Source organism: Manacus candei, unplaced genomic scaffold (assembly GCF_025592945.1).
Source record: "Manacus candei isolate 608988 ecotype Guabito, Panama unplaced genomic scaffold, ASM2559294v1 h1tg000037l, whole genome shotgun sequence".
NCBI classification, from domain to species: domain Eukaryota; kingdom Metazoa; phylum Chordata; class Aves; order Passeriformes; family Pipridae; genus Manacus; species Manacus candei.
In genome coordinates, this window is record NW_026138085.1 from 3,205,495 (window position 1) to 3,229,965 (window position 24,471).

Here is a 24,471-nt window from a genome sequence, read left to right on the forward strand (position 1 = left end):
ACCAGGCACTGGATGAGCCCCCAGGGAGCTGGGCAGCCCCTGGCCACACCACACCAAAATCAGGGGACAGATCCCTCCAAACTGCCCTGGCATGTCCCCCACCACGGCACTCACCTCCCCAGCGTCCATGGGCACCTCAGCAGGAGCAGCAGCAGCTGCTGTTTTGGCCAGGGCAGGGGATGGGGTTACACAAGGTGGTATCCTGTTCTCCTGCATTATTGATGGGAGTCAGGCACAGCCATATGGGCAGAGCCAGACCCAGTCCAGAGGCACCTTGTTCCAGAGGCTGAGCCCTGCTGGCCAAGGAATCAGCAGCACCACGGGAGGCAACTGGGTGCTTGGAGCCACTCACACCATTGGTGTGCTCCTGTGAGGGACCTTGGGCTGTCATGAAGGTTTTCTAGGCATGGGAAGAGACCACAAACCACAGAAACACATTTACTGGAGATGAGTCACAGCAAGAGAGCACAGAAGGAAACGCCAAAGCTGAGGGTCTCCGTGGTCTGTGGAAATACAGATGGTGGGAGACAGGAGAGAGGTCCCAGGACAGCCCCACCCCTCCTTTTGGACAGGACCAGGCACGATGAGGAGATGCATACAGATCCCTCCATTCGCCACCATTCCCCATGTAGAAGACAACCAGTGCCGTGCCTCCCCAAAACCCCCCTCACCTGTGCCTCAGGTGTGAGGGTGAAGCTAGGTGGACACAGATGGAACAGGCAGCACTGGGAGCTCCATCAGGAGCAGTACTGGAGGCATGTTGGGGCTTGGGCAGTTGGAGTTGACCATAGGGAAAACCCCCCTGGGAGGGTGCAGCCCTGGGACAGGGCATGGCATGGGGCTTTGAGGGGTTCCCCAGAACCTGGCTGGGCAAAGCCACAGCAGGATAATACTGTGGGTGCCTGGACCCCAGGCCCTGTTCAGCCACCCTCCTGCTCCAGCCTTGGGTCTTCCCACATTCTGGTTTTCCTCCATTCCCAGCCAGCCCAGCCCGTGTTTGCTCACAGGTCACATATACATACCTGTGCACAAACAGAGCAGAGAGGGAGGGACACAGAAAATACCCAGGAACTTCACCCCAGAAAATAGCCAGGACCCTAATGAGAAGGCAGAACAGGTCAAGGGGATGAAGAGCAGGGCTTGGCCAGGTGAGCTCTGCCAACCTGCAACCAGTCCCTTCTTTTAACAAGGGCCTGGAGGGACAGGACAAGGGGGAATGGCTTCATACTGTCAGAGGGCAGGGTTAGATGAGATATTGGGAAGGAATTCTTCTCTGTGAGGGTAGGGAGGCCCTGGCACAGGCTGCCCAGAGAAGCTGTGGCTGCCCCATCCCTGGAGTGTCCTAGGCCAGGCTGGACGGGGCTTGAAGCAACCTGGGCTAGTGGAAGGTGACCCTGCCCATGGCAGAGGGTTGAATGAGATGACCTTTAATGTCCCTTCCAACCCAAAAGATCCTGTGATTCTATGATTCCCCCAGTCCCCATTTTCCCATGCCTTTCCCTTCCCCACTCACCCCTTCCTTTTGATCCTTCCCATAAGCATTCCCCATTGTCCTGCATTCCTCTGCTCTCCCTCAGCACCCCATAATCAATTTTCTCTTTACTACGAGGTATTCTCTGCATAACCCAGAATAAACCCAGTTTCCTCTTTTCACAAAAAGTTTCTGGTTGAACGTCCTCAAGGTCACACCAGAGGGACGTGTCCATCGGTGCCTCCAGAGCTCGGGCCTTGGCTGCTCCTCCTCGTTGGCATTTGTGTGTGTGGGTGTTTAATTTAGTTATTTTTCTGTCTTTGTGGGTTTTCTCTTGTGCTGAAGAGCAGCAAAGCAGCATCCTCACAGACCAAACATCCTGGCCCAGGCACAGCCCCAGGTGAGGAGATGGAGGACCAGCAGAGGGGCCACAGAGGCTCCAAGGATGGCTGGAAGGGGGGCTACAAGGTGTTGTGGGGGTCTGGGCAGGGAACACCAGACCCCAGAGAGTTTTGGGGCATCTGAGTGCCGCCAGTGGGAATATGATGGAGCTGAATTCTTCTTATCCGGGGCAGGTGACATCGCAGGGGCAATGGGGGCATGTTTGGGCTTGGGGAGCTGGAGCTGGCCACAAGGGAGGGTACAGCCCTGGGACAGAGCATGGCACGGGGCTTTGAGTGAGGGGTGCCCCAAAACCTGGCTGGGCAAAGGCACAGTGGGATAACATTCCCCAGGGCAGCCAGGGCTGGGGACACCGAGAGAGCCCCTCACTTAGGGGGCCTGTGAGCCTTCCCTTGGAGCTCCTGTGTGGAAGCACTGCTGGGAAGGCTCCGACATCTCACCCTGCGGCAGGGCCTGGCCCTGAGCAGGCAGAGGGCCCCTGCCAGGCCCAGCAGGGCCAGGGCCACGCAGAGCGGGGCGACCACGGCGGCGCGGTGACACCGCAGCACCGACACCGGCACGGCCACCACCCGCCAGCCCTGGTAGCCCGGCGGGGACTGGCACGTGTAGTCCTGTGGCCAGCCCTGCCCCAGGTGCCCCATAGCTGCCAGTGCCTGCAGCCCCCCAGCCCCAGAGCACGAGCAGTTGAAGGGGTTGTTGGCCGCAGTCACGTCCTGCAGGCGCCCCAGGAGCGTCACCTCATCCCAGGGCAGCTCCGCGATGGAGTTGTTGTCCAGGTGGAGGGTGTCCAGCACGGGGTAATTCCTGAGGGAGGGGACGGCCTGCAGCAGGTTTTGGCTCAGGAAGAGCTTCTTCAGGGAGCTGAGGGAGATGTCCACGGCACGGAGGTGGTTGTGGCTCATGTCCAGCACCTCCAGGTTGGGAGGCAGAGGTGTCAGCACTACCTCCAAGCCAGTGTGGGACAGGTTAAAGACCCGGAGGGATGCTGGCCACTGGCAGGAGGAGGATGGGTCTGCCATGAGCGTGTTCTGGCTGAGATTGAGGTTCTGGAGCCCCTGCAGCAGCTGCACACCCTCACACACACTGTGGTAGGACGTCAGGTTGTTGTGCTGCAGACTCAGCACCTGGAGCTGAGGGAAAGCTCCCTGGCAGAAGGCAGGTGTCAGGCTCCCATCCCCGAGGCTGTTTTGTGCCAGGTCCAGTGTGTGCAGAGCTCTGAACACCTTTCCAATGGCACAGGGCAGGCTGGTGACACTGGAGCTGGTGACAGCCAGCTCCTGCAGTGTCTCCAGCCACGTGCTCAGGCTGGAGAAGGCCTGTTCATTGCCCATCAGCGGGGCAGATGTCACATTGTTGAAGCTCAGGGACAATATGGGCAAGCTCTGGTCATCCATTCCATGCCAGTCACCCGTGCCCTGGAAAACACAGCTGTCAAACGCCAGCTCCTTCACGTGGGTGTAGGAGAAAAACCTCAGCACACGGGCCAGGAGGATCTCAGGCACCAGCACATCAGCAATAATTACTTTCTGGATGATGAGGGAGCCCAGAGTCTCAATGGTAGAGTCATCCAGGTCCCTGATGGGGAAGGCTATGTATTTCTCCAGCTCTCCCCCCCAAAACTCCACCACGGTTGCAGCGAGGCACTGGATGAGGCTGCCCGCCGTCTCCTCGGTCAGGTTGTAGCACACACAGCGCTCCTGGGTGCGGTTGAAGTAACACCTGTTTCTTCTGCCTTCTGCCCCCAACAGCCCCAGCCCCAGGAGGAGCAGAACAGCCACACTCATGGTGAACAACCTGAAAACGAGGGGGAACAGTGAACAGCAGGTGAGGGGACTTGCAGGACTCCCATCCTGGCTCGGGCACGTTCTGCCCTGCAGAGCCACCCCTTGGGGACATGGCACTGCCCTCATTGCTTCTGCACACCCCATGGGCACCCACCTGGCTACTGAGGGCTACCTGACTGGCTACGTGACTCGAGGCAACACTCAGACCAGCAGCCAACACCCAGGAGCTACACCTGTGCCACCCTCTCTGTGGCAGAGAGCCAGTGGCACTGGTCCCATCCCACCTCAAAAGCAGGGTGGCTCCTGAGGCTCTGCACTGTCCTGCCTGGGCTGCCTTGTTGCAGGCTCCTGCTCCTAAGTGACCAGGGAATGCCATGGAATCGGGAGAAACTAGAAATGCCAAGTTATGGACAGGGAAGCCAGATGTGTCAGTCTGACCATGGGAAGGGAGAACCCCAGCTCTGCTTGTTCCTCTCTAATCTGGGGCAGGAAATTGCAACAGAGGGCTTCATGGTTTCCCTCTTCTCAGCCAGTAGTTTGATTCATCACCAGCCCCCAAGGGGATGGTGGAAAATGACCTCTGAGGGTCCCTACAGGTCCCTGTCAGCCCCAGGCACTGCTGACAGGAGAATCTGGTCACCAGATTGCAAAAAAGGCAGCAAGCAGAGATTAACGGCTCCTGAAAATGTGCTGACTCAGCTGTGTAGTGGTGGGGGGTCTTGAGGGTCCCCAGTACAGCCTCCTGCTTCTGGCAGGTCTGTGCCGGCACCAGCCCCAATCAGCCACAGCTTTTTTTGGCCACATCCCAAAATCCTCCAAGGATGGATCCCTCCCTACCTCTCTGTGTCGCGGGGCTGCACCACCCTCCCGGGGAGAAACACTCCTCCAGCACCTGCACCAAGCCCCCCTCACTTTGGGGGGCAGCGGGATCAAGGGTGAGTTTTTCCAGTGACTCACCAGCCGGCTCAGAAATGTTTCCTTCCCTCACGTCTGCTTCCTCTAACCGCTGCCAAATCCAGGGATGAGGCAGGGCCAGGCACTCCAAGTTCTCAGCTCTCTCCGGCACCTGATCTCCCCCTGCCTCGGGCCGGATGAGCCCCCGGTGCCTGCGGGGGTGTTCCAGCCGCCGATGGCGCTCCCGCAGCCCGCGGTTGGATCCACGCGGTCGGGACCGACGGACACCCCGGGGCGGGCTCCCGGGCACTGCCCCTGCGCCCTCGGCGTGACTTCCTGACAGGGCAGCGCCGGCCGAGCCGCGGGAAGCAATGCGCCGTGCAGCAGCCGCCCGAATCACCTCTGCTTCGCTGCCCCGCGGGCTGGGCAGGGCTGTGGTCCGAGTGCCAGCGCTGCTCGCTTTCCTGGGAAGGGGCACGGAGCGGAGTGTGGTCAGGATTCCCCAAAGGCAGTCTCAGGATCAGCCCTTTCCTTCCAGATGCTCTGGGATCGCTGTGCCTCAGAGCCCACTGGCAGTGGAGAAGGGTACAGGACTGTCATAGCTGGCATCCAGACCGTCCCCAGGGTTGTTCCACGTAGGATGGGGATGGGACCAGCTCCATGCTGTACAGGGCACTCCCTCACCCAAGGCAAGCTGACAGCTTGGCCAAGGAACTCATATCACTTGCCCCGTGCTCCTCTGGCAGCTGGTGGCTGTGCCTGCTCCAAGGGGTTAAGAGTGGAGACCACCAGGCATTTGGAAAGACCCAGAAGTGTTCAAGGCACAGCTGGATGTGGCACTCAGTGCTCTGGTCTGGTTGAGAAGGTGGTGATTGGTCAGAAGTTAGACTTGATGATCTCGGAGGTCTTTTCCAATATCAGTGATTCTGGGATTCTGGGATCTCTCAGGAATTTTTTTCTTTCTTCCAGGGATTTCTCTGCCTGTGTTGGATTTGGAAAGGGCTTCAGGAAGGCAACAAAGCTGCATGGTTGGACACTGCCATTCCCAGTTTGTTGTTGGTAATGTGGCATAACACATTAGTGCCACAACAGTTGGGGCTGGAGCTGCCTGTCCCACGCTCTCTGGCATTCCTGTGGAGAGGGATTCAGCAATTCCATGATTTCTCTTCTCTGTCCTTGGGTTACATGAAACTCCTCTGCACAGGAAGGATGTGGAGCTGCTGGAGAGAGTCCAGAGGAGGCCATGGAGATGCTCCAAGGGCTGGAGCCCCTCTGCTCTGGAGCCAGGCTGGGAGAGCTGGGGAGGTTCACCTGGAGAAGAGAAAGTTCCCGGGAGACCTCAGAGCCCCTTCCACTGCCTAAAGGGGCTCCAGGAGAGCTGAAGAGGGACCGTGGATAAGGGATGGAGTGACAGGACAAGGGAGAATGGCTTCCCATCGACAGAGGGCAGAGTTAGATGGGATATTGGGAAGGAATTCCTGGCTATGAGGGTGGGGAGGCCCTGGCACAGGTTGATCAGAGAAGCTGTGGCTGCCCCATCCCTGGAAGTGTCCAAGGCCAGGTTGGACGGGGCTTGGAGCAACCTGGGCTAGTGGAAGGTGTCCCTGCCCATGGCAGGGGTGGAATGAGATGAGTTTAATGTCCCTTCCATGCCAAACCATTGTGTTATTCCATCAAACTGCTGCTGTGTGCACCGTGGAAAAATCATCGCTGCCCTCTGAGCTCCCGTCACTGCCCCTTTTGGCAGCTCTGTCAGCTTCTGGCCACCAGCTGCAAATTCCCCAAACGCTTTCCTGAGGAAGCCCGAGCTCCTCTGCCCCTCTGCCACCACCACCATCACCACGGTGGAAGATTCCAGGGCCCCGAGACTCGTTGGTTCGCACTTCTGGCGAATCTTTGGGCTTTTTTTGGCCTCAGCACAGACATCCCACCCAGCACCGGCAACGCACCGCTCTCCCTGCCCGGGGCGGGCTGGGGGGCCGGGTTCCGCATCTCCCCGCCCCCGGACCGCCCCGGGAGCAGCCTTTTCCTCCTGCTCCTCCTTCTTCTCTTCTTCCTCCTCCTCCTCCCCGATGTGGGGCCGGCGGCGGGGCCGGCGCGGGGCCGGGCGCGGAGTGGAGGAGCTGCGGGCCCTGCGGCGGGAGCGAGAGGCAGGTCAGGGAGGGTTTGTGGGTCCCCCCGTGGGTGGGAGGGACGCCCCAGCTCGGCCTTGTCCCCTTAGAGCCTCCCGCTCCGTCCGGCCGCGCATCCCGCGGGGCGCGCAGTGATGGCACCGGTGGGTTCTGCCCGCTCGGGGAAGCGTTTTACAGCTTAAAAATTTAATCCCGCCAACGATTCCACATTTCGTCAGCCATCCTGCCGCGGTTTGGGTTTTCCAAGATCCCGCCCGTGTCTCAGACGGGATAAAAGGAGGCTCGGGGGGACTTTCTCGCTCTCTACAACTCCCTGACGGGAGGGTGGATCCGGACGGGGGTCTCGTCCCAGGGAACGAGCGACAGGACAAGACAAGAGAAAACGGCCTCAAATTGCACCAGGGGATGTTTAGGTTGGGTATTAGGGAAAAATTCATCACCAAAAGGGTGGTCAGGCATTGGAAGGGGCTGCCCAGGGCAGTGGTGGAGTCCCCATGCCTGGACTTGTTCTCAAAAAACAAGTAGACGGTACTTGGGCCGTGTTCAGCTGGTGGGTATTCAGCTGGAATACAGAGTGGTATTCAGCTGGAGGTTGGACTTGACGATCTTGCAGGTCTTTTCCAACCTTGCTGGTTCTATGATCCTTCGTAAAAGCAGCCTCGGGTCCCTGCTGCTGGTCCTTGCAGCTCTGTCCGGCGCTCCTGCCCGTTATCCCAGCTGTGGATTCGCACATCCCTCCCAGGCCTGCACAGGGAGGAACGAACAGTTTCTCCTTGGGTTAAGGGAGGAATAAGGGGCTCTTGGGTGGGATGAAAAAGCGTCCTGCCCTAGGCGGGTGGTGACGGGTCCTGATCCGATTGCAGCTCTCAGGAAAGCCCGGCGGGAGGAGCAGTTGGTCAGCAAGCGGCTTCTGCGGGAGGACAGCGCGGCGGAGGAGGGGGGACAGGATGGAGCAGACACCGTGCCGGACCCACTCTCCGAGGATGAGGTGAAGAACATGACGTTCTCTGTCGTAATGAGGGTCTCAGGGGTCTTCCTCAGCCTCAGCAGGTGAAGGAGGCTGGGCAGGGGTGGCTTTGGGAATGTTTCTGAGTCACTGCCAGACACAGTAAGGTTCTCTGTGCCCATCTTTATGCCCTGGGTTCCTTTGCCTCCAGGATTAATGGGAAGAAATTTTAATGCTGGTACTGCTGAAAGCTCACCTATGTTTTGATTCCGTGGCCAGGTCCTCGAGCTGCTCAGAGCTGTGCAGAGGGGCTCAGAGGACAGGAAGGGATCTCTCGGCCGCCTCCGCCGGGCTCTGCAGAACGAGGACACTCAGCAGAAGTTTGTCAGGTCAGCCCAGCTCTGGTGTGGCTGTTACCATGTCCCGAGGGGCCCTTTGTCCTGGTGGCTGGGTGGGTGAGAGCAGGGAGGGAGGTGACAGCAGCCTTTGGGTCCCACCAGGCTGGACGGCAGCATCCGGACGCTGACGGGGCTGTTCACCAGCAGCCTGGCCGACATGCAGCTGGAGGCAGCCCGTTGTCTGCACGAGCTGTCCCACTCCAGTGACCCCACCGTGGCTGAGGCCTGTCTGCCCGTGACCTCCTACCTCCTCACGTACCTGTCGGGGCACAGCGTGGAGTTCACGGTGAGATCCGTGTTCTGGCACCAGAGGATCCTTTGGTAACTGTTGGTATTGACCTCTCTTGGCCAAACCTGGCTCACGTGGGAGTGCTGGTGGGAAGGGGCCTTCTGGAAAGCCTCTGGTCCAACCTTCCCCTTGGAGCAGAGCTGTTCCCAGTGCCCAAGTGTTACAACCCACCCCTGAAGGTGTGGTAACTGAGGTTCTTGTTAATGGTAGACCCCTTGGGTGGGATTAGAGTGACACGACACTGAATGACTGGGGTTTATATATATATATATATATATATATATATATATATAAAAATATATGTTTTTATATGTATATGGCAGCTTTATTTTAGAACAATTTGATGGCAATGCAAAGGAGATGTGTAGATGTTTTGGCTATTATCTACAGAAATATAATAATATAAAAGTATAAAGATATCACTTAAGAAAATATATAAGGAAAAGAAAATAAAAATAAGAGTAGATAGTGGAGAGGAAAGATATCACCACCAGTGGATCCAGTGATGAGACTTGACTGTTGCAATTTCAATGCCCTCCAAAGTGGAAGTGATCAGATCCCAACCTGAGCCAGACAGAAAAAGAACCAACTGAAGCTGACACAGCTGGGAATGGGGTGGCTGGAGAGTCCAGCAGTATCTGTGTGTCTGAATTCAGCTCTGCCCTGCTCAGAGGAGGGTGTGGGACCTGGGCTTTGCCCAGGGGAGCACAGACAGGGTCACTGCTCTGGTGTGTTGCAGGAGCTGTGTTTGTACACACTGGGGAACCTCGTAGTAGAAAGTGAAGCTGTGAGGAAGCAACTTCTGCCTCAGGGCATCATTCCAGTGCTGGCATCCTGCATCCAGGTGGGTGAAACAGCTCAGCCACACTTCTCCTCCTGCCCTGCCCTAGAGAGACTTCTCTGGCTGACAGCCCTGAGTGAGCAGCCCTCCTTCCAGCCTGGCTGTGGGCACAGACCCCTCTGCAGGGGGCTGTTCCCTCGAGTGTGAGGGTCACTCCTGGGCTCTCCTGCACTCCATTTTTGGGGCTCAGCTCACCACCTTGTGCTCCTCTCCAGCTGAATCTCTCCCACCCAGTGGCTTGCTGATACAGTCTGTAACACAGGGAGCTGCAGGCCTCTCCCCTCTGCCTGGGTTGGGGCTGTGCTTTGCAGGTCTGCATTTGGGCTCCTAGACCCCTACAGCCACAGCCCAGCAAGTGTGGGGAGGGGGATGGCTCAGCTTTGGTGTGGCCACAGGTTCCTGTGTCCCTCCCAGTGCCCTCTGTGCCCCCTCTCCTCCAGGCACAGTGGGACTCAGCTGCTGGGTTGGGTCTGGCACTGTGGGCCCCTGGCTTTGCCAGGAGGGATCAACTCTGTTCTGTTTGATTGCAGTCCCCACACGAGGCTGTGCTGGAAGGTGTGGGTTATGTCCTCTCACAGCTCCTCCAAGCCAAGGAATCACCCATGGAGATCATCCCGTGAGTCTGAGCTTCTGAATCCTGCACCAGGATGGGCCCTGGGGCTCAGTGTGGTATTTGTGTGCCAGGGACATGGGACCTTTCCCATCCCAGTGATGTTAATAGTCTAGGGCAGAATCCCACCTGAATTGTGGGGGTTTGGATGTGGATCGTGGCACAGCACTTGGCTCCTTTCCCTCAGCCTCATCCAAGCAGATGGTATTTTGGTGAAAGCCAGTGTGGAGCAGGGTGGGCTCGCAGGGAAGTTCTGGCTGTGTTCCTCCTGTGAAGGAAAAGATCAGACTGACAGCCCTCAGTGCCAAAAATATGACCTCAGCCAAGGTATCCTGAGTGCCCCCAGGCCCTACCATGGACAGGGAGAGCCCAAGGCTGCAGCCTTTGGCTGAGAGTCTCTTCCAGGTGTTTATTGGGGGCATGTGGCTCCCGGTGCGGGGTGTGGCATCTCCCTGCTCAGTGACCAGGGTCAGTGCCTCCCTGTCAGTGTCTGCCCTACCTGTGCCTCCACTGACTCTGCTGTCTGACCCCAGGCAGGTCCTGGACTCTGTCCTCCCCCAGCACATGCTTCGCCTCGTGTGCTTCAGCCTCAAGGCTGGGCTGGGAGCAGCCGTGGAGTTTGCCTGGTGTCTCCACTACATCATTTGTAGGTAAATGTGCTTTTCTCCTCGTTTTGAGTTCCCCAGGGGCAGCCAAACAGAGGCATGAAGGCTCATGGTCCTGTGAGGGGACTGGATTTCCTCCTCTTGCCCTTTTCCCTTGGGAAAGCAATTCCTGTGCCCTCATATCTGAGCACACGTGGGCTGTTTGCAGGATCACTGAGTTCCTTTATGGGGTGGTAATGGGTGATAAACCTGAGGAGGCTGTTTCTGGTCCTCTGAAATGCTCCCAGATCTCCTCCCCATGTCTGGAGTTGTCCCCCACACTTCCCAAAGCAAGCTCCCTGAATCCTCACACTTGTGGGCTTGGCTCAGTGCCACCCATCCAGGCTGGCTGTGCCAGCAATCCCTGCCTGCCACAGCAGACAAGGAATGTGGGGGTACTCAAAGAAGGGTTGGGGCTGTTGCTTCCAGACCCATACAGATAATTCCAGTGAGTCTGTTTTTTATGGGCTTTTAAACATTCTCGGAAGCTTAGAAAAAACCCTGCTATTGCAACATGAAATAAGCCCTGTGGTAGTTCAGGAGGGTGCTCTGAATTTCCAGGCCCTGTTGCTTGGCAAGGGGCTGTGGCAGTTTTCGCTCTCCGAGCTCCAAGAGCCACCCCACTGTCCCTCCCCTTTGCAGGCACAAATCCAACACCGTGCTGCTGGGGCTGGGGGCTGTGCCCACCCTCACCTCGCTCCTGCTCCACCTGGCTTCCGAAATCCCCCAGGACGCTCCCGAGGGCCTGGAGCTGGTGAGAGGCGGGCAGGGTGCTGGCTGTTCCCGGGATTGCTGTTCCTGGGTCCAGCTGAGGGGCTGTGTGTGTCGCTCCGTCTGTCACAGCTCGTGTGCCCCGTGCTGCGGTGTCTCAGCAACCTGCTGGCAGAGACGGGCTGCCAGGTGCGGGACGAGCGCCTGCTCATCGCCCTGTTCCTCCTCCTGCAGTGCTTCCTCCAGCAGCACCCATTCCTGGTCCAGGAGTGCCTGTGGCTGCTCAACAACCTCACGGGTGAGTGTCCCCTGGCACAGCCGGAGCACTGCTGGGACCTGCCCCGGTTTTACTGACACGTCCCTTCTCGGCCCCCCCAGCGGACAGTCCCTTCCTCTGCTCCGCTCTGCTCTCCCTGGACCTGCTCCCGGCCCTGCTGCAGCTCCTGCAGTGCTCCCAGATGGCCACTGTGTTGGTAAGACCTCACCTCGTGCCTTAGGAACGGTGGGGAAGCGCTGGAGTTCCAGGAACATGAATCCCACCCTGACAGTGCTGGAGTTGGAGGGTGGATGGGGCGGTAGAGACAGCTTGGCAGAAGGTCTCCTGTTGTGACAGTCACCAGCCACCTCCCCTGAAGCCAATCCAGCTGTATTTACCCCTGGCAGAGCCTTGTCCCAGCACAAGAGCAGTTCCAAGGGAGATGCTAACTTGGAGTGAGCCAGGGGAGGCTGCTGACACTTTGCTGTGGAGGACCCCAAAGCTTTAGAGGGCTTGGGGGGACACGCTGCCAAGGGGTGGGTGGCACAGCTGGGTCTGCTTGGCATGGGGATAAACAGTGCCTTGGGGTGGGCATGGAAAGGGCTTGTAAAGAGCATTGAAAATCCAGGGGGTTGGTGGGCACATGGCTTTGGGCAAGCACCTGGCAGGACAAAAAAAGCTGGAGAGAGACTTTGGACAAGTGTCTGGAGGGACAGGACAAGGGGGAATGGCTTCACACTTCCAGGGGGCAGGGTTAGATGGGATATTGGGAAGGAATCCTTCTCTGTGAGGATGGTGAGGCCCTGGCACAGGTTACCCAGAGAAGCTGTGGCTGCCCCATCCCTGGAAGTGTCCAAGGCCAGGCTGGACGGGGCTTGGAGCAACCTGGGCTAGTGGAAGGTGGTTCTGCCCATGGCAGGGGTGTGGAACTGGATGACCTTTAATGTCCCTTCCAACCCAAACCATGCTGTGATTCCATGCCATGGGAGTTGTTCCCAGCCCTCCCCAGCCTGTCAGGAGGCTGCCCCCGAGGTGTTCCCTGCTCCGTGCAGGTGCTGACCGTGCTGTGCAATATCGCGGAGAAGGGACCGTTCCAGTGCCAGCGGCTGCTCCAACAGCCCCTCCTGCCCCTGCTCCTGCCCATCCTCGCCCTGCCCGACCCCGAGGCCCTGGGGCAGTGCCTGGAGCTGCTGCACCTCCTCTTCCTGCACTGCCCACAGGTGAGAGCTGGGGGGGGCTCCAGGGGACAATAAAGGGGCAGGAAATTCTTATTGTGGGGGTTATTATTATGGAAGGGGGATGATTATTATAGTTTAAAAAATGCTGCCCTCAGCCACCACCACACTACTCCCCATCCCTCAGCACTTCCCTGCCCAAAGGGAAACTGTGATGCAGAAGGTGGAAGCCCTTCTTGTGTCTCTGGGAAGATCCTTTTCATCAACTAGGACTGAGGTTTGGGTGGGTTGTTTGTACCCTCGGGTTATTACAGGTGGATCCTTTTTATTCCACTGTGGTTGCTTCATTTAGTGAAGACCACAGGAAGAAATTCTTGGCTGTGAGGGTGGGGTGGCCCTGGCACAGGTTGCCCAGAGAAGCTGTGTGCCCCATCTCTGGAAGTGTCCAAGGCTGGGTTAATCAGGGCTTGGAGCAACCTGGGCTAGTGGAAGGTGTCCCTGCCCATGGCAGGGGGTGGAACAAGATGGTCTTTAAGATCCTTCCCAACCAACCATCAGCATGGTGGGATTTACCTGGCTTGGGAATGTGGTGTCCATGAGGGCTCTGGGGAGTTCCTCCAGCCCCGTTCCCTGGGCTGTGGTGGCTGTGGGCAGACCCTGACCAGCTCTCACCCCTCTCCTCTGGGACAGGCTGCTGCTGATTTCACCAGGCAAGGCGGGCACCAGGCCCTGGAGCAGCACCAGAGCACCCCAGAGCTGCAGGAGCGGGCACAGGCTCTGCTGGACATGGTCAGGCAGCCCCTGGGAGCCCCCAGTCCCTGCCACACCACACTGCCTGCCTTCTCCTAGGCCTTGCCACCTCCCTGCCCTCCCCCACGCTCCAAGGGGGAATAAACTGTCTGTCCACCCCATGCCCAGCTTCCCGAGGGCTGCTCAGGGCTCTGGCTGCAGGGGAGTGCTGGTCCTTGTCACCACCCAAGCCACCAGTCCAGTGCCCCCCCAGAGCCTGGAGAGGAGCAGAGCTGAGCTGCTGCTGGTGCCAGGGAGGGTGTGAAGGGCTGGATCAGCCATTCCTTTGGGCTTCCATCCACCACGTGAAGCTCAGGGTAAGCACGTTGTGTTTATGGATTGATAAGTTAAAGATACATGTCTGACATTAAAGATCATCAGTCAAGTCTCCAGCACGTGTGTATTCACTGTCTGTCCTCATGCTTGGCTTTTCACAGCGCTCTCCAGGGCCTTGGCCACTTCATCCACTGTCAGGTTGTTCAGTGGGATGCTCTTCTCCTTCCCAAACTCTGTGGGAAACATAAAGGGTGAGATGGGGGAGGGATGTTGGCCCTATTCTGGTGCCAGGGCAACCCAAACCCTGCCTTGGGCTTCCCCAGTGCCACTGGTATCACAGCCCAGGCTCCCACCAGCACCCTTTTAGTTCTACCACTCCCCAGTGTCCCCCTCTGTGCCCAAGTTGTCATTGCCACCTTCTCCTTATTCTCCTCCTGTCCCTTGGAGACAAGCCAAAGGAGCCAAACACCTTTCCCTGCCTCTTTTTGTTAACTTTGACTGGGCAGAGACACATCCCAGAGCAACCTTTCAGCCTGCTCCCAGCAAGGTGCTCACCAGCACCTCAGTAAAACAGTTTAAAAAACTCCCTGTTCCTACAGCAGCCCCAGCCCAGGGCTCCACTTCCCTGCAAGTCACACACAGACAAGAGACTCCACTGGTCCGTGTGCTCACACTGGGAAATTTGTGCTTAAAGAGTCATTGCATCTCTTCAAAGGACAGCTTCTAAATTGTTTTGGTCAAGCCCAAATGGTTTTTGGAATAAAACAAAGCCTTTACCTAGGTGCTTTTCTGCTCCTTGGTGTTTCACTGACAATCCAGTGTAAATAAAGGAAAACCAGCCAAATTTTTGTGCAGTGAAGGGGGGGGGGGTGGGAGATCACAGCCACAGGCTGGAAACTACCTGCTGAGCCAAAGGGCCCTTTTCTGCCTCCCCCCAGGCCACTTCCCTGAAGTGAATCCCTCTCCACCAACATCCTTCACTGTAACCCCTGAACCCCCACTGCTGTATCCCATGGGAAGGAATTCCTCCCTGTGAGGGTGGGGAGGCCCTGGCACAGAGCAGCTGTGGCTGCCCCATCCCTAGAAGTGTCCAAGGCCAGGCTGGACAGGGCTTGGAGCAACCTGATCTTGTGGAAGGTGTCCCTGCCCATGGCAGGGAGTGGAACAAGATGGTTTTTAAGGTCCTTCCAACTTAAACCATCTTGTGATTCTATGATTTTCCCCATCCCCATTTTCCCATGCCTTTCCCTTCCCAACCCACCTCCTCCCTTTGAGTGTTTCATGGCCTTTAAGTCCCTTCCAACCCAAACCATTCCACGACGATTCCACGACTCTCTGGCTCCCCGCAGGTGCCTCCTCCCGGCGGGCACCCCACACTCACCGTACCGCGCCCAGAGCTTGGGCTGGACACCAGAGCACTCTCGGATGAGGATGGGGAAGTCGGGGTTCGCCTTCTTCAGGGTCACATAGTGCTTCTCGATGAACTCCCTGCGGGGGAAAGGAGGAGCGGCGGGTCCCCGGTGCTCAACCCGGGGGTCCCCCGGCTGAGCTAGACCCCCCAGCAGGGCATCCCGAACCCCATTCCCAGCTGTCCCCGGGTCCCCGCGCTGACCTGACGCCCTGGCTGCCGGCGGAGCGCTGGCACAGGTGGATGCGGAGCTCCCGCATCCTGAGGCCCAGCCCGCCCCCGATGCCCCTCACCGCGGCTGCCGCCATCTTGTTCTGCCCTCACAACAACACGGGGGGGCGGGACCGCGGGGCGCCTCGGCCAATCGCAGCACCCGCCGCGCCGCGCCGGCCAATGGGAGCGGCCGTTACGGTAGCGCCGACCAATGGGAGCGGGCGGCGTAGGGTGCGCCGGGACGGCAGCGCAGGGCAGAGGGGACGCGGAGCAGGGCCGGGACAGAGAGCGGCGAGCGCAGCGATGCCGGACCGCGACAGTGAGTGCGGGACACCGGGAACACCGGGAACACCGGGAACACCGCGACGCACCCGGGAACACCGGGAACACCGCGACGCACCCGCGACGGGACACCCGGCCCTCGCGCGGGGGGTGCTGCGGTGCGCGGGGCGGGGCGGCCCGGTGTGAGGGGGAGCGGTGTAGGCCCAGCAGGGGCTGCGGGAGCGGGGGGACTCTCGAGGGGTGGGGGGGATCCCGGGCTGGTGCGAGGGACCCCCCTGCGGGGGGACGGGGTGCAGAGACTGCCAGGAAGGGACCTCCGGGGGTGAGGAGGTCCCCGGGGCGCGGTGGGGCTGACGCCGCGGTGCGCTCGGGGCGGGGGTGTCGGGTGTTTTTGGGGCGCGGGGATGGGACAGCCCTGGGAGGGCGCGGAGCCGCGGGGGTTGGGGCGGGGGGTGTCGCAGTGGCACCGGGACACCTTTGTCCCGAGCACAAGCGGCGGCGGGCTGGGATCCACTCGGAGCTGCGGGTGGACACTGCTCCCGTCCCTGCTCTTGGGCCGAGTGGGTGGGCAGAGGGGTCAGTGCCACGTAGGCACTGTCTGAGCTCTCTCTCTCCCGTTCCCCAGATGAACCGTTTTCCAACCCCCTGGCCCCTGATGGCCACGATGTGGATGACTCGCACTCCTTCCACCAGTGAGTACAGCTCTGGGGCACTGGGCAGCACTAGGATGGGACTGGGCCAGCACTATGAGACCCCAGCCCAATGCTCGTCTAGAAGCTGGGACTCGCTGGTGCACCTCATCCTTAAGACCCCATGCCCATCTCTACCACACAGGACCTGCTGGCAAACCCACTGCCTCCTTGGAAGCTGTCCTGCACCAAAGCTCTTTGGGAATGATGGTTTCTGTTGCCTCTCTCCCTTGCAGATCCAAGCTGACCAATGAAGACTTCAGGAAGCTCCTCATGACCCCGCGGGCTGCGCCGACATCTGCGCCACCGTCCAAATCTCGCCACCATGAGTGAGTAGGACTGTTTCACAGGACCATGGGACAATCCAGGCTTGCTTTCCTGCTTTCTCTCTGAGGCTCCATGCTCAGTTCATGCTCTCCCCTGCACTCTACAGCGGAGTATCTAAAGGGGGTTTTCGTGATGAGTGTGTGAAGTGGGGAAGCACGTGGGTCAGGGCTGCTGTCAAAACCAGAATGAAGTTCATGGCTGTTAAGACACTTTGTGCAGGAGGCAGATTTGGTTTTTGTTTGGTGAAAATCAGTGCTTTCCCCTCCTCTCCCTGCTGCAGAGTGGAATTAGGGAGAGGGACTGTGCTTTTCCATCTTGGAGCTCCTCAGTGCCGTTCTGTGTCTGAGGGACTGTTCTCTCCACCTGCCATCCCTGTGGCTCTGCAGAACACACATGTGTTTTCTCACCCTTTTCCAGGATGCCCCGGGAGTACAACGAGGATGAAGATCCAGCTGCTCGCAGGAGGAAGAAGAAAAGGTAAATGGGGAAAGCATTGTATCAGGACTTGTCATTACACATCCTGTCCCTCCCATGGAAGGAGCTTCTGAGCTCTTGAGCTCTTAAAGAGGGATTATTTTGGAGCTTTGGAGAAGAGCTCAGCCTGAGGGCCTGTCACTGCTTGTGGGAACAGCTGTGGGAGGGCAGCAGCAGGATGAGGGTGACGCTTCACCTCCAGAAGAAGCAGGAGATGTCTGTGGGTGTCTGGCAGAGGAGAGCAGTGGTAGGGCATCTGTAGTGGTCACTGTGTCCTTTGGGGCACGTCTGCACAGCAGGACTGTGCTGGACCCCTTCCCTTTGGAAGGGAAGGTGGAACTGCTCTTTAGCTTGCCTCAGTACAGCACTTTCCTCTTGCCTGGTGTCCTCCATGCACACTGTATCCCATGGCAGTTTATTATGGGTTTGGGAAGGGGGTTGGGAGCAGGACAGACACATGGAGCTTCAGAGGCTGTTATCTGACCCCAAAAACATGAACGTGTCACTCTTAACCCGGAGGTGTGTCCCACCCCCAGCTACTATGCAAAGCTGCGGCAGCAGGAGATCGAGCGCGAGAGGGAACTGGCTGAGAAGTACCGGGACCGAGCCAAGGAGAGGAGGGATGGAGTGAACAAGGACTACGAGGAGACGGAGCTGATCAGCACCACGGCCAACTACAGGGCTGTGGGGCCCACGGCCGAGGCGTACGTGAGCTGGGGTGGGGCCTGGGCTCGCCAACCTGATCCTTAACTGGCTTCTAACTGGCTCCATTCTCACTGGCCAGGGATAAATCTGCTGCGGAGAAGAGGAGGCAGTTGATCCAGGAGTCCAAGTTCTTGGGTGGTGACATGGAGCACACTCACTTGGTGAAGGGTCTGGACTTCGCGCTGTTGCAGAAGGTGAGCGCAGACACCAGTGGGCTGCTCTTCTGCCCTGCCCTCTCCCACGGGCAGAGGGTGGTAGTTCCAGTTCCAGGTGCTCTGATCTTGGCAGTGTGGATTTCCCTTTGTGGGAAGGGTTGCTGAAGGGTCTGGGCACTGGTGGCAGTGGCCGGGGTTGGCTGTAATGCGTGGATGGTCTCCACATCCAGGTACGGGCTGAGATCGCCAGCAAGGAGAAGGAGGAGGAAGAAATGATGGAGAAGCCCCAGAAAGAGACTAAGTGAGTGGCTGAGGACTTTGGACTTCTCAAAAAGGATTTTGCAGCTGCCTCACAGAGAGGAGGAGGCAGTGGAGGCGTTTGCTTGGCTTAATACTTTTGGTTTCTGTTTTCATTCAGGAAAGATGAAGATCCCGAGAACAAAATTGAATTTAAGACCCGGCTGGGTAAGACTGTGTGGGTGTGGCTGTTCCCCACCTTTTGTTGTGCCGTGAATGTGGGAGAAATCCTGGAGGGTGAATGGAGGAATGAAACCCTTCAGTCATTGGAGGGAGTCCTGGATTTGAGGGCTGTAGGAAGTGTGTCGCTTAGGAGGCGATTTTTGTGTTGCTGATAAACTGAACATGCTCCATGGGCTCGTCCACTGCTCTCCCACACTTTCCCTTGCTCTCCAGGCCGCAACATCTACCGCATTCTGTTCAAGAGCAAGACCTACGAGCGGAACGAGCTGTTCCTGCCGGGAAGGATGGCCTACGTGGTGGATCTGGACGATGAGTATGCAGACACCGACATCCCAACCACGCTGATCCGCAGCAAGGCCGACTGCCCCACCATGGAGGTACCCAGCTGGCCTCACTGGTCTGAATGGGCCAGAGCAGGTTTTTCTGGGGGGGGTCCCTGCCCAAGGGAGCAGGATGCTTCCTCATGGATTTGCCTTTCAGGCTCAGACCACCCTGACCACCAACGACATTGTCATCAGCAAGCTCACGCAGATCCTCTCCTACCTCAGGCAAGGCACTCGCAACAAGAAGCTCAAGAAGAAGGACAAAGGTAGGAGCTGAAGGGAACTGAGTAGTAGGACTTCAGTGCTTGGAGCACAACCTGAGGGAATGAGACGTGTTTTGGGGTGTACCATTCGCTTGCTCTGTGAGGCAGTGGGCTTGGAGAACAGCACTTCCTGAGCACTGTGTCCTGAAGGACAGGCTGCTGGGAAATGAGAGCTGTGAGGGTGCCTCGTGCTGCTCTGAACTTCCTGGTGAAGGCCTAGCTCCCTAGGAAATGTCCCCTCTTGGGGAGGGATGCAATGGCTTCCTGAGGGGGCTGAATATGATGTGGTGAATCCTCCAGGCTTGCCACTCCAGGGGTTTGGAACCTGGACTGGGGACAGGGAAGCAGCAGATGACGTGCCTCTCACTGCTGTTGTGTCCTTGCAGGGAAGCTGGATGAGAAGAAGCCTCCTGAAGCTGATATGAAGTAAGTGTCACCCTGCCCACAGGCTGTGGGGTCATAGCTCTCTGCCTTAGGGAATGTCTTTTTGGCCCACCACGTTTGGAGAGGGCTGAGTTTGGAGCTGCTGGACCTGCAGTTTGTAGGACAAGGCTGGAGGCAAGCACTGGTTTGGATTTCGGGCTTGAGGCAGGTGAGGGCTGTTGCTCTGGGCCACAAGATGGAGATGCAGCAGCAGAAGGGAACAGAAATGCAGCAATACCTCTGACATAAGTGGAAGCCAGTTCCACATCTGCTGTCCCTAGCTCTCGGTGCTCGTGCTTTGTGCTCCGTTACCAGGTTCCAGGTCACAGGGAGGTGACTGTGGCCTCTCATCCTGCAGCACCCATAACCACAGGCTCTTTCCCACTTGTAGCATCTTTGAAGACATTGGGGATTATGTGCCCTCCACTGCCAAGATGCCACGGGACAAGGAACGGGAGAGGTACCGGGAGAGAGAGCGTGACAGGGACCGGGAGCGCGACCGGGACCGAGAGCGGGACCGGGACCGGGAGAGAGACAGGGAGCGGGACCGGGAGAGGGAGGAGGAGAAGAAGAGGCACAGCTACTTTGAGAAGCCCAAGGCTGATGATGAGGTGAGCCTCTGCTCAGGAAGGACAGTCCCACCTGACCTCTTTGGGGGTTGTGGCTGTGGGGCTGGGGGGTCACCCTGAGGGCTTTGGGTGCCCCTCTACACATGACAGTGTCAGCTCTTGCTGAGCTCTGTCTGTCCCCAGGGGTTGGTGGGTGGCTGGGTGCTTGTCCTGTCTCTCAGCAACTGAGGCAGGACTAGCACAAACCTTGTAGTGTTTGTAGTTCAGCTCTGAAGGCTTGTAACAGAGTCCTAAAGCAGAGCTGCCCATCATGCAGCACTGTCACTCGCCTGCCTTCAGCCCTCCCGGGTGACACTGTGTCTCTCTCTCTTCTTTGCAGCCCACAGACATCGACAAAGGTGAGTCAAGTGGTGTGGACACCTGAAAGATGTTGTACAGGGTTGGAGATTTCAGAACTGCTATGACAGAGGGAATTACCTCTGTGTGTGTGGACTGTGCAGAGGCAGCAGAGGCAGCAGAGCAGAGCTCATGCTGCCTGTAAGCTGAGGAGGATTCCAGGGAGAAGGCTCCAGGCTCATTGCACCCTTCCAGTGCCTAAAGGGAGTTTATAATAAAGAGGGAGAGTGGCTTTTTTTGTGGGGAGAGAAGTAATAGGAAAAGGGGGAATGGTCTTAAACTAAAAGATGATTTAGGCTAGATATTAGGAAGAAATTCTTCCCTGTGAGGGTGGTGATGCCCTGGCACAGGTTGCCCAGAGAAGCTGTGGATGTCCCATCCCTGGAAGTGTCCAAGGCTAGGTTGGATGGGGCTTGGAGCAAGCTGGGCTAGTGGAAGGTGTCCCTGCCCATGGCAGGGGGAGGAATGAGCTGGTCTTTAAGGTCCCTTCCACCCCAGCTGTTCTAACATTCCAGGTGTCCTGGGATCAGCCCTCCCCAGTCTGTGCCAGACTGGTTTGCTGCTGCTCTCCTACCTCACTTGCAGCCTGTCCTGCCTGTTACCCTGTCCCAGGGAGGTTCTGGCCAGCTCTGTGTGTATTGCAGTGACCTGTTCCTCCCCCTGAATTTAACCTGCTGCTCTCTCTGCCCCAGGACCTGGCTCAGCCAAGGAGCTCATCAAGTCCATCAACGAGAAGTTTGCTGGAGCTGCTGGCTGGGAAGGAGCAGAGGCATATCCTTTACTGTCCATGCCAGCCTGTCTGGGTGTGGGCCCAGGCTGCCCTTGCAGGCAGGCCCTGCCCCTGCACGGCTGTGGGACTGTCTTTCCTCACCTGGGAGCAGGGAAATGCTGCCCAAACCTTGCTGTTCCTACACCAAACATAAGCTCTGCACCCTCCGATTCGGCAGTGTTGGGGCAGGAGGTGGTTTTCCAGCTGGCTGTGCTCAGCCTGTAGCTGTAGGGCTTGTGGTGGTGCTTTCCTTAACTATTGTCACCTTGAAGAAGCCAGAGGACAAGAAGCAGCTGGGAGACTTCTTTGGCATGTCCAACAGCTATGCCGAGTGCTACCCTGCCACGTAAGGAACAGCGGGAGGCTGCGGGGTGGGAGTGGGGTGTGTAAAGGGGATCAGGGTGTGCAGGGGGGCTGCTGTTCTCTGGCAGCAGGAATGTGAACATCAGCTTCACTGCTTGTTGGGGGAGCAGGCCTGGCCTTGTCTGTGGTTACAATTGACTGTTAAAATGTTTCCCCAGTCTTCAGTTCTGGCAGACCTGGCCTTTTCTTAGCTGCTTCCTGCTGTACATAGCTGCTCAGAGCTGCAGCCCCTCACAGCCTGGGAGAGGCTGAAGTGGCTGGGAATGTGCTGAATTCTCTGGCAATCCATCTGGAGCTCTGGCCTCCCTCAGTGGAAGAGGAAGAGCTTTCAGCCTGTAGAGTCATCCTGGGAGCATTGGAGTGCTCTGTGGTACAGCTCACCTGTGGGGCTTGCAGCCCTGGGGGTTCTTCTCTCTGGTCCAGGAACTGAGTGCATTTGGTCTGAGGCCACAAGACAGGGCTCCCACCAGCTCAAAGTCCTGATCTATGTCCCATGGACCCACTCTAAACCCTTTCCTTGCTTTTTCCTTCCCAGAATGGATGATATGGCCGTGGACAGTGATGAAGAAGTAGACTACAGCAAAATGGATCAGGTATTTTGTCACCAGCCTTTAGGAGCAGCCAGCAAACTGGGCACTGGTGCTGGCTGAGGGGATCCCATGGGAGAGAGAAAACCCTGGAGCTGGGTGTTGAATGTCTCCTGCCTGGAGCTTTTCAGGGAGAGGATCCAGAGCCAAGGCTGGTGGGAGGTTGAGCTTGTGGCTGGGCACATAGGGCTGTGTCAGAAGCCCTGACCAGCAGGCACTGAGGAGCTCCTCTGACTTGTTTTCTCCCTGCAGGGTAACAAGAAGGGGCCTCTGGGCCGCTGGGACTTCGACACACAGGAGGAGTACAGCGAGTACATGAACAACAAGGAGGCTCTGCCCAAGTGAGTGCAGCCCTTGGGAAGGGCCACCCCCTGTGGGTGGGGTGGCCATGCTGGCCAACTTGGGTGCTGGGGGAACTTAAACAAGATAGGTGTGCCTTGGTAAGGCCCTGAGGAGGAGCTGTGGGTCCAGGGCCTGGTGATTTGTCTTTGCTCTTGGAATCACTCTCGAGGACTCCAGCCTTGATTTCAGGGGCCCAGGCCGGGTCTGGAGTGTGTGTTTATGGCTGGGGAGATGTATCCTTTCCTCTGGCAGGCTGTGAATTCCCTGCAAGCACTGAGCTGTCCTGCTCCTTCCCCAGGGCAGCATTCCAGTACGGCATCAAGATGTCTGAGGGGCGCAAAACCCGCCGCTTCAAGGAGACGAATGACAAGGCAGAGCTGGACCGGCAGTGGAAGAAGATCAGTGCGGTGAGTGCCTGGTGCTGAGGCCTGGGGACTTTATCCACAGGCTGCCAGTCTAGCCCAGGACAGCTCCCAGCTAGTCCTGCCCTCACTGTCCCAGTCATGGCTCTTTGGTCCAGCCACACACTGCTGGGGTGTGTGTGCAGCAGGGCCGGCTCTCGAGCAGTTGGATTTGCTCCTTGCAAGAGCATCAGCCAAATACTTGGGGCTTCAGTCAGGGGTTTTTTGCTCTGTGCAGAAGATGAATGTGCCCAAACTATAAGTTTGGAGCCATCCAAAGGGGCTTGGAGGGGACAGGGCATGTTTGGTGGCCCCCTGTTTGCCAACTGGCAGAGCTGGGGATTGTCCTGGCAGGATGAGCTGGCCATGGGCACCCCAGGAGTGTGGGATGGGATGGACAAGGTGAGAACAAATGGTCTGTGGTGGCCAACAAGGAGCAAAAGGGGAACAAGCTGCTCCAACTGTAGCTCAGCTCAGCTTGCTCTGGGCTGGATCCAGTGATCTGGGTGTATCTGGGACCCTCCAGCCCCTCTGCTGAGGTTGTGGACAGCCACATTCCCTGAGGGTAATGGGATTTTGTGCTTTCTCTGCAGATCATTGAGAAGAGGAAGAAGTTGGAGGCTGATGGGTCAGTACAGTTGTGTCTGCTCAGGGCTCAGCTGCAGGGGCCTTCTTGGGGTCCCCTCACCCTTCTGTGGGGTGAAACTGTGGTCCCTGGTGCTGAACTCTGGATGGGAGGGTGATGGAGCTGCCTGCCCTGCATCCTCACCACCCTCCTGCCCCTCTCTGTCTTCCAGGGTTGAAGTGAAACGTCCCAAGTACTGATATCTCCAGCATCTCCTCTCATTCCTGGAAGCCCATCTTGCTGGGTGCTGTTCCCAGAGTGTGCTGGTGTGCTCTCCTTGCCCCACACACCGTCCACTTTCTGCTCTGGGCTTGGGGGCTCTCCCCTCTCTCCACTCTCTGCTGTAGAGCCTGTGCAGTGTAAATGTTGTACTCTTAATAAAGTTACAATAAGTTTGCCTGGGCCTCTGTTTGTGTGGGCAGAAGGTGCCTGGGCTGGGCTTGGAGCAGCAGGGATGCCAGGACTTCTTTTCCACCTACCAGGCACTCTTGGGGCTGACAGGGCAAACCCTGGCTAAGGGTATTTACTGTGGGAGACTTTTGGGGTGGGGGGCAGCACCCCTGGATAAAATTAACAGATTAAGCCTATCTGGGGGCAATAATCCCAGCTGAACATTCTGTGCCTCAGTGCAGGGGGAGGAAAGGGGACCTTCAACTGGAGTACAGCAAGTGGAAGGGCCTGAAGCAGGGGATGTGCAAGCTGCCCTGACAGCTGGCAGGGGGGTGTGATGGGGCCAGCACCAGGCAAAGCTTGTCCCCACCATGCAGGGCCAGCAGGGAGCTGGGATGGCCCCTCTGGACAAGGGCAGGGGTGTTGATGGTGACCCCTGGCTGGGCTGGGGCCCCTCGGGCTGTGAAAGGAACCAAAGTGCCCTTGGGATGCAGCGAGAGGAGGCCCGTGGTGTGAACTGGGGAACCCGTGGGGCTGCCACTGGTGAACAGTGAAAAAAAGGAGGCGGAGGAGGCGAGACCTGGTGAAATGGGGCCACAAGGGCCCACGGGCTGGAACTCGCTGGGCTGGCGATACCCCGAGCTGGTGACACCCTGAACCGGTGACACT

General features: G+C 58.0%; 4 protein-coding genes across 5 annotated transcripts; 2 read left to right on the top strand and 2 right to left on the bottom strand.

The window, feature by feature from the left end:
- Positions 1-390: 390 nt before the first annotated feature.
- Positions 391-4,808, bottom strand: LOC127473729 (toll-like receptor 2). The gene is made up of 2 exons (XM_051793726.1): positions 4,615-4,808; positions 391-3,667 (listed from the first exon to the last, which is right to left on the bottom strand). Exon 2 carries the CDS (start codon positions 3,655-3,657, stop codon positions 2,239-2,241), a length of 1,419 nt encoding a protein of 472 aa, XP_051649686.1. The 5' UTR covers positions 3,658-3,667; positions 4,615-4,808; the 3' UTR covers positions 391-2,238.
- A 1,805-nt stretch (positions 4,809-6,613) lies between these two features.
- On the top strand, positions 6,614-13,647 carry TMCO6 (transmembrane and coiled-coil domains 6). Of its 2 annotated transcripts, none has more exons than XM_051793722.1 (12): positions 6,614-6,705; positions 7,547-7,671; positions 7,909-8,018; positions 8,130-8,313; positions 9,056-9,160; positions 9,688-9,773; positions 10,301-10,417; positions 11,054-11,165; positions 11,255-11,420; positions 11,501-11,595; positions 12,431-12,598; positions 13,244-13,647. In XM_051793722.1, exons 1-12 carry the CDS (start codon positions 6,624-6,626, stop codon positions 13,400-13,402), a joined length of 1,509 nt encoding a protein of 502 aa, XP_051649682.1. In that variant the 5' UTR covers positions 6,614-6,623; the 3' UTR covers positions 13,403-13,647. The 2 variants fall into 2 exon arrangements, with proteins under 2 accessions (XP_051649682.1, XP_051649683.1); XM_051793723.1 differs by having other exon boundaries at positions 11,357-11,420.
- A 7-nt stretch (positions 13,648-13,654) lies between these two features.
- Positions 13,655-15,367, bottom strand: NDUFA2 (NADH:ubiquinone oxidoreductase subunit A2). Its single transcript, XM_051793759.1, has 3 exons — positions 15,231-15,367; positions 15,000-15,106; positions 13,655-13,851 (listed from the first exon to the last, which is right to left on the bottom strand). The coding sequence occupies exons 1-3, from the start codon at positions 15,332-15,334 to the stop codon at positions 13,760-13,762; spliced, it is 303 nt and encodes a 100-aa protein (XP_051649719.1). The 5' UTR covers positions 15,335-15,367; the 3' UTR covers positions 13,655-13,759.
- Positions 15,368-15,461: 94 nt separating this feature from the next.
- On the top strand, positions 15,462-23,809 carry IK (IK cytokine). Its single transcript, XM_051793696.1, has 20 exons — positions 15,462-15,558; positions 16,147-16,213; positions 16,447-16,539; positions 16,955-17,014; positions 17,548-17,715; positions 17,796-17,910; positions 18,102-18,172; positions 18,290-18,336; positions 18,565-18,728; positions 18,832-18,940; positions 19,324-19,363; positions 19,752-19,971; positions 20,309-20,327; positions 21,018-21,095; positions 21,359-21,440; positions 21,993-22,050; positions 22,297-22,385; positions 22,685-22,793; positions 23,381-23,415; positions 23,585-23,809. The coding sequence occupies exons 1-20, from the start codon at positions 15,543-15,545 to the stop codon at positions 23,610-23,612; spliced, it is 1,668 nt and encodes a 555-aa protein (XP_051649656.1). The 5' UTR covers positions 15,462-15,542; the 3' UTR covers positions 23,613-23,809.
- Positions 23,810-24,471: the final 662 nt, after the last annotated feature.

Excerpts from the sequence above, each read along its gene's own strand:
- LOC127473729 (XM_051793726.1), bottom strand. The coding sequence starts at position 3,657 with ATGAGTGTGGCTGTTCTGCTCCTCCTGGGGCTGGGGCTGTTGGGGGCA.
- TMCO6 (XM_051793722.1), top strand. The coding sequence starts at position 6,624 with ATGTGGGGCCGGCGGCGGGGCCGGCGCGGGGCCGGGCGCGGAGTGGAG. Across the intron at positions 9,774-10,300 it reads TCACCCATGGAGATCATCCC|GCAGGTCCTGGACTCTGTCC; the intron begins GTGAGTCTGAGC and ends GTCTGACCCCAG. Across the intron at positions 10,418-11,053 it reads CTCCACTACATCATTTGTAG|GCACAAATCCAACACCGTGC; the intron begins GTAAATGTGCTT and ends TCCCCTTTGCAG.
- NDUFA2 (XM_051793759.1), bottom strand. The coding sequence starts at position 15,334 with ATGGCGGCAGCCGCGGTGAGGGGCATCGGGGGCGGGCTGGGCCTCAGG. Across the intron at positions 15,107-15,230 it reads GCCGGCAGCCAGGGCGTCAG|GGAGTTCATCGAGAAGCACT; the intron begins GTCAGCGCGGGG and ends TTTCCCCCGCAG. Across the intron at positions 13,852-14,999 it reads CAAGCTCTGGGCGCGGTACG|AGTTTGGGAAGGAGAAGAGC; the intron begins GTGAGTGTGGGG and ends TGTTTCCCACAG.
- IK (XM_051793696.1), top strand. Across the intron at positions 16,540-16,954 it reads TCCAAATCTCGCCACCATGA|GATGCCCCGGGAGTACAACG; the intron begins GTGAGTAGGACT and ends ACCCTTTTCCAG. Across the intron at positions 23,416-23,584 it reads AAGAAGTTGGAGGCTGATGG|GGTTGAAGTGAAACGTCCCA; the intron begins GTCAGTACAGTT and ends TCTGTCTTCCAG.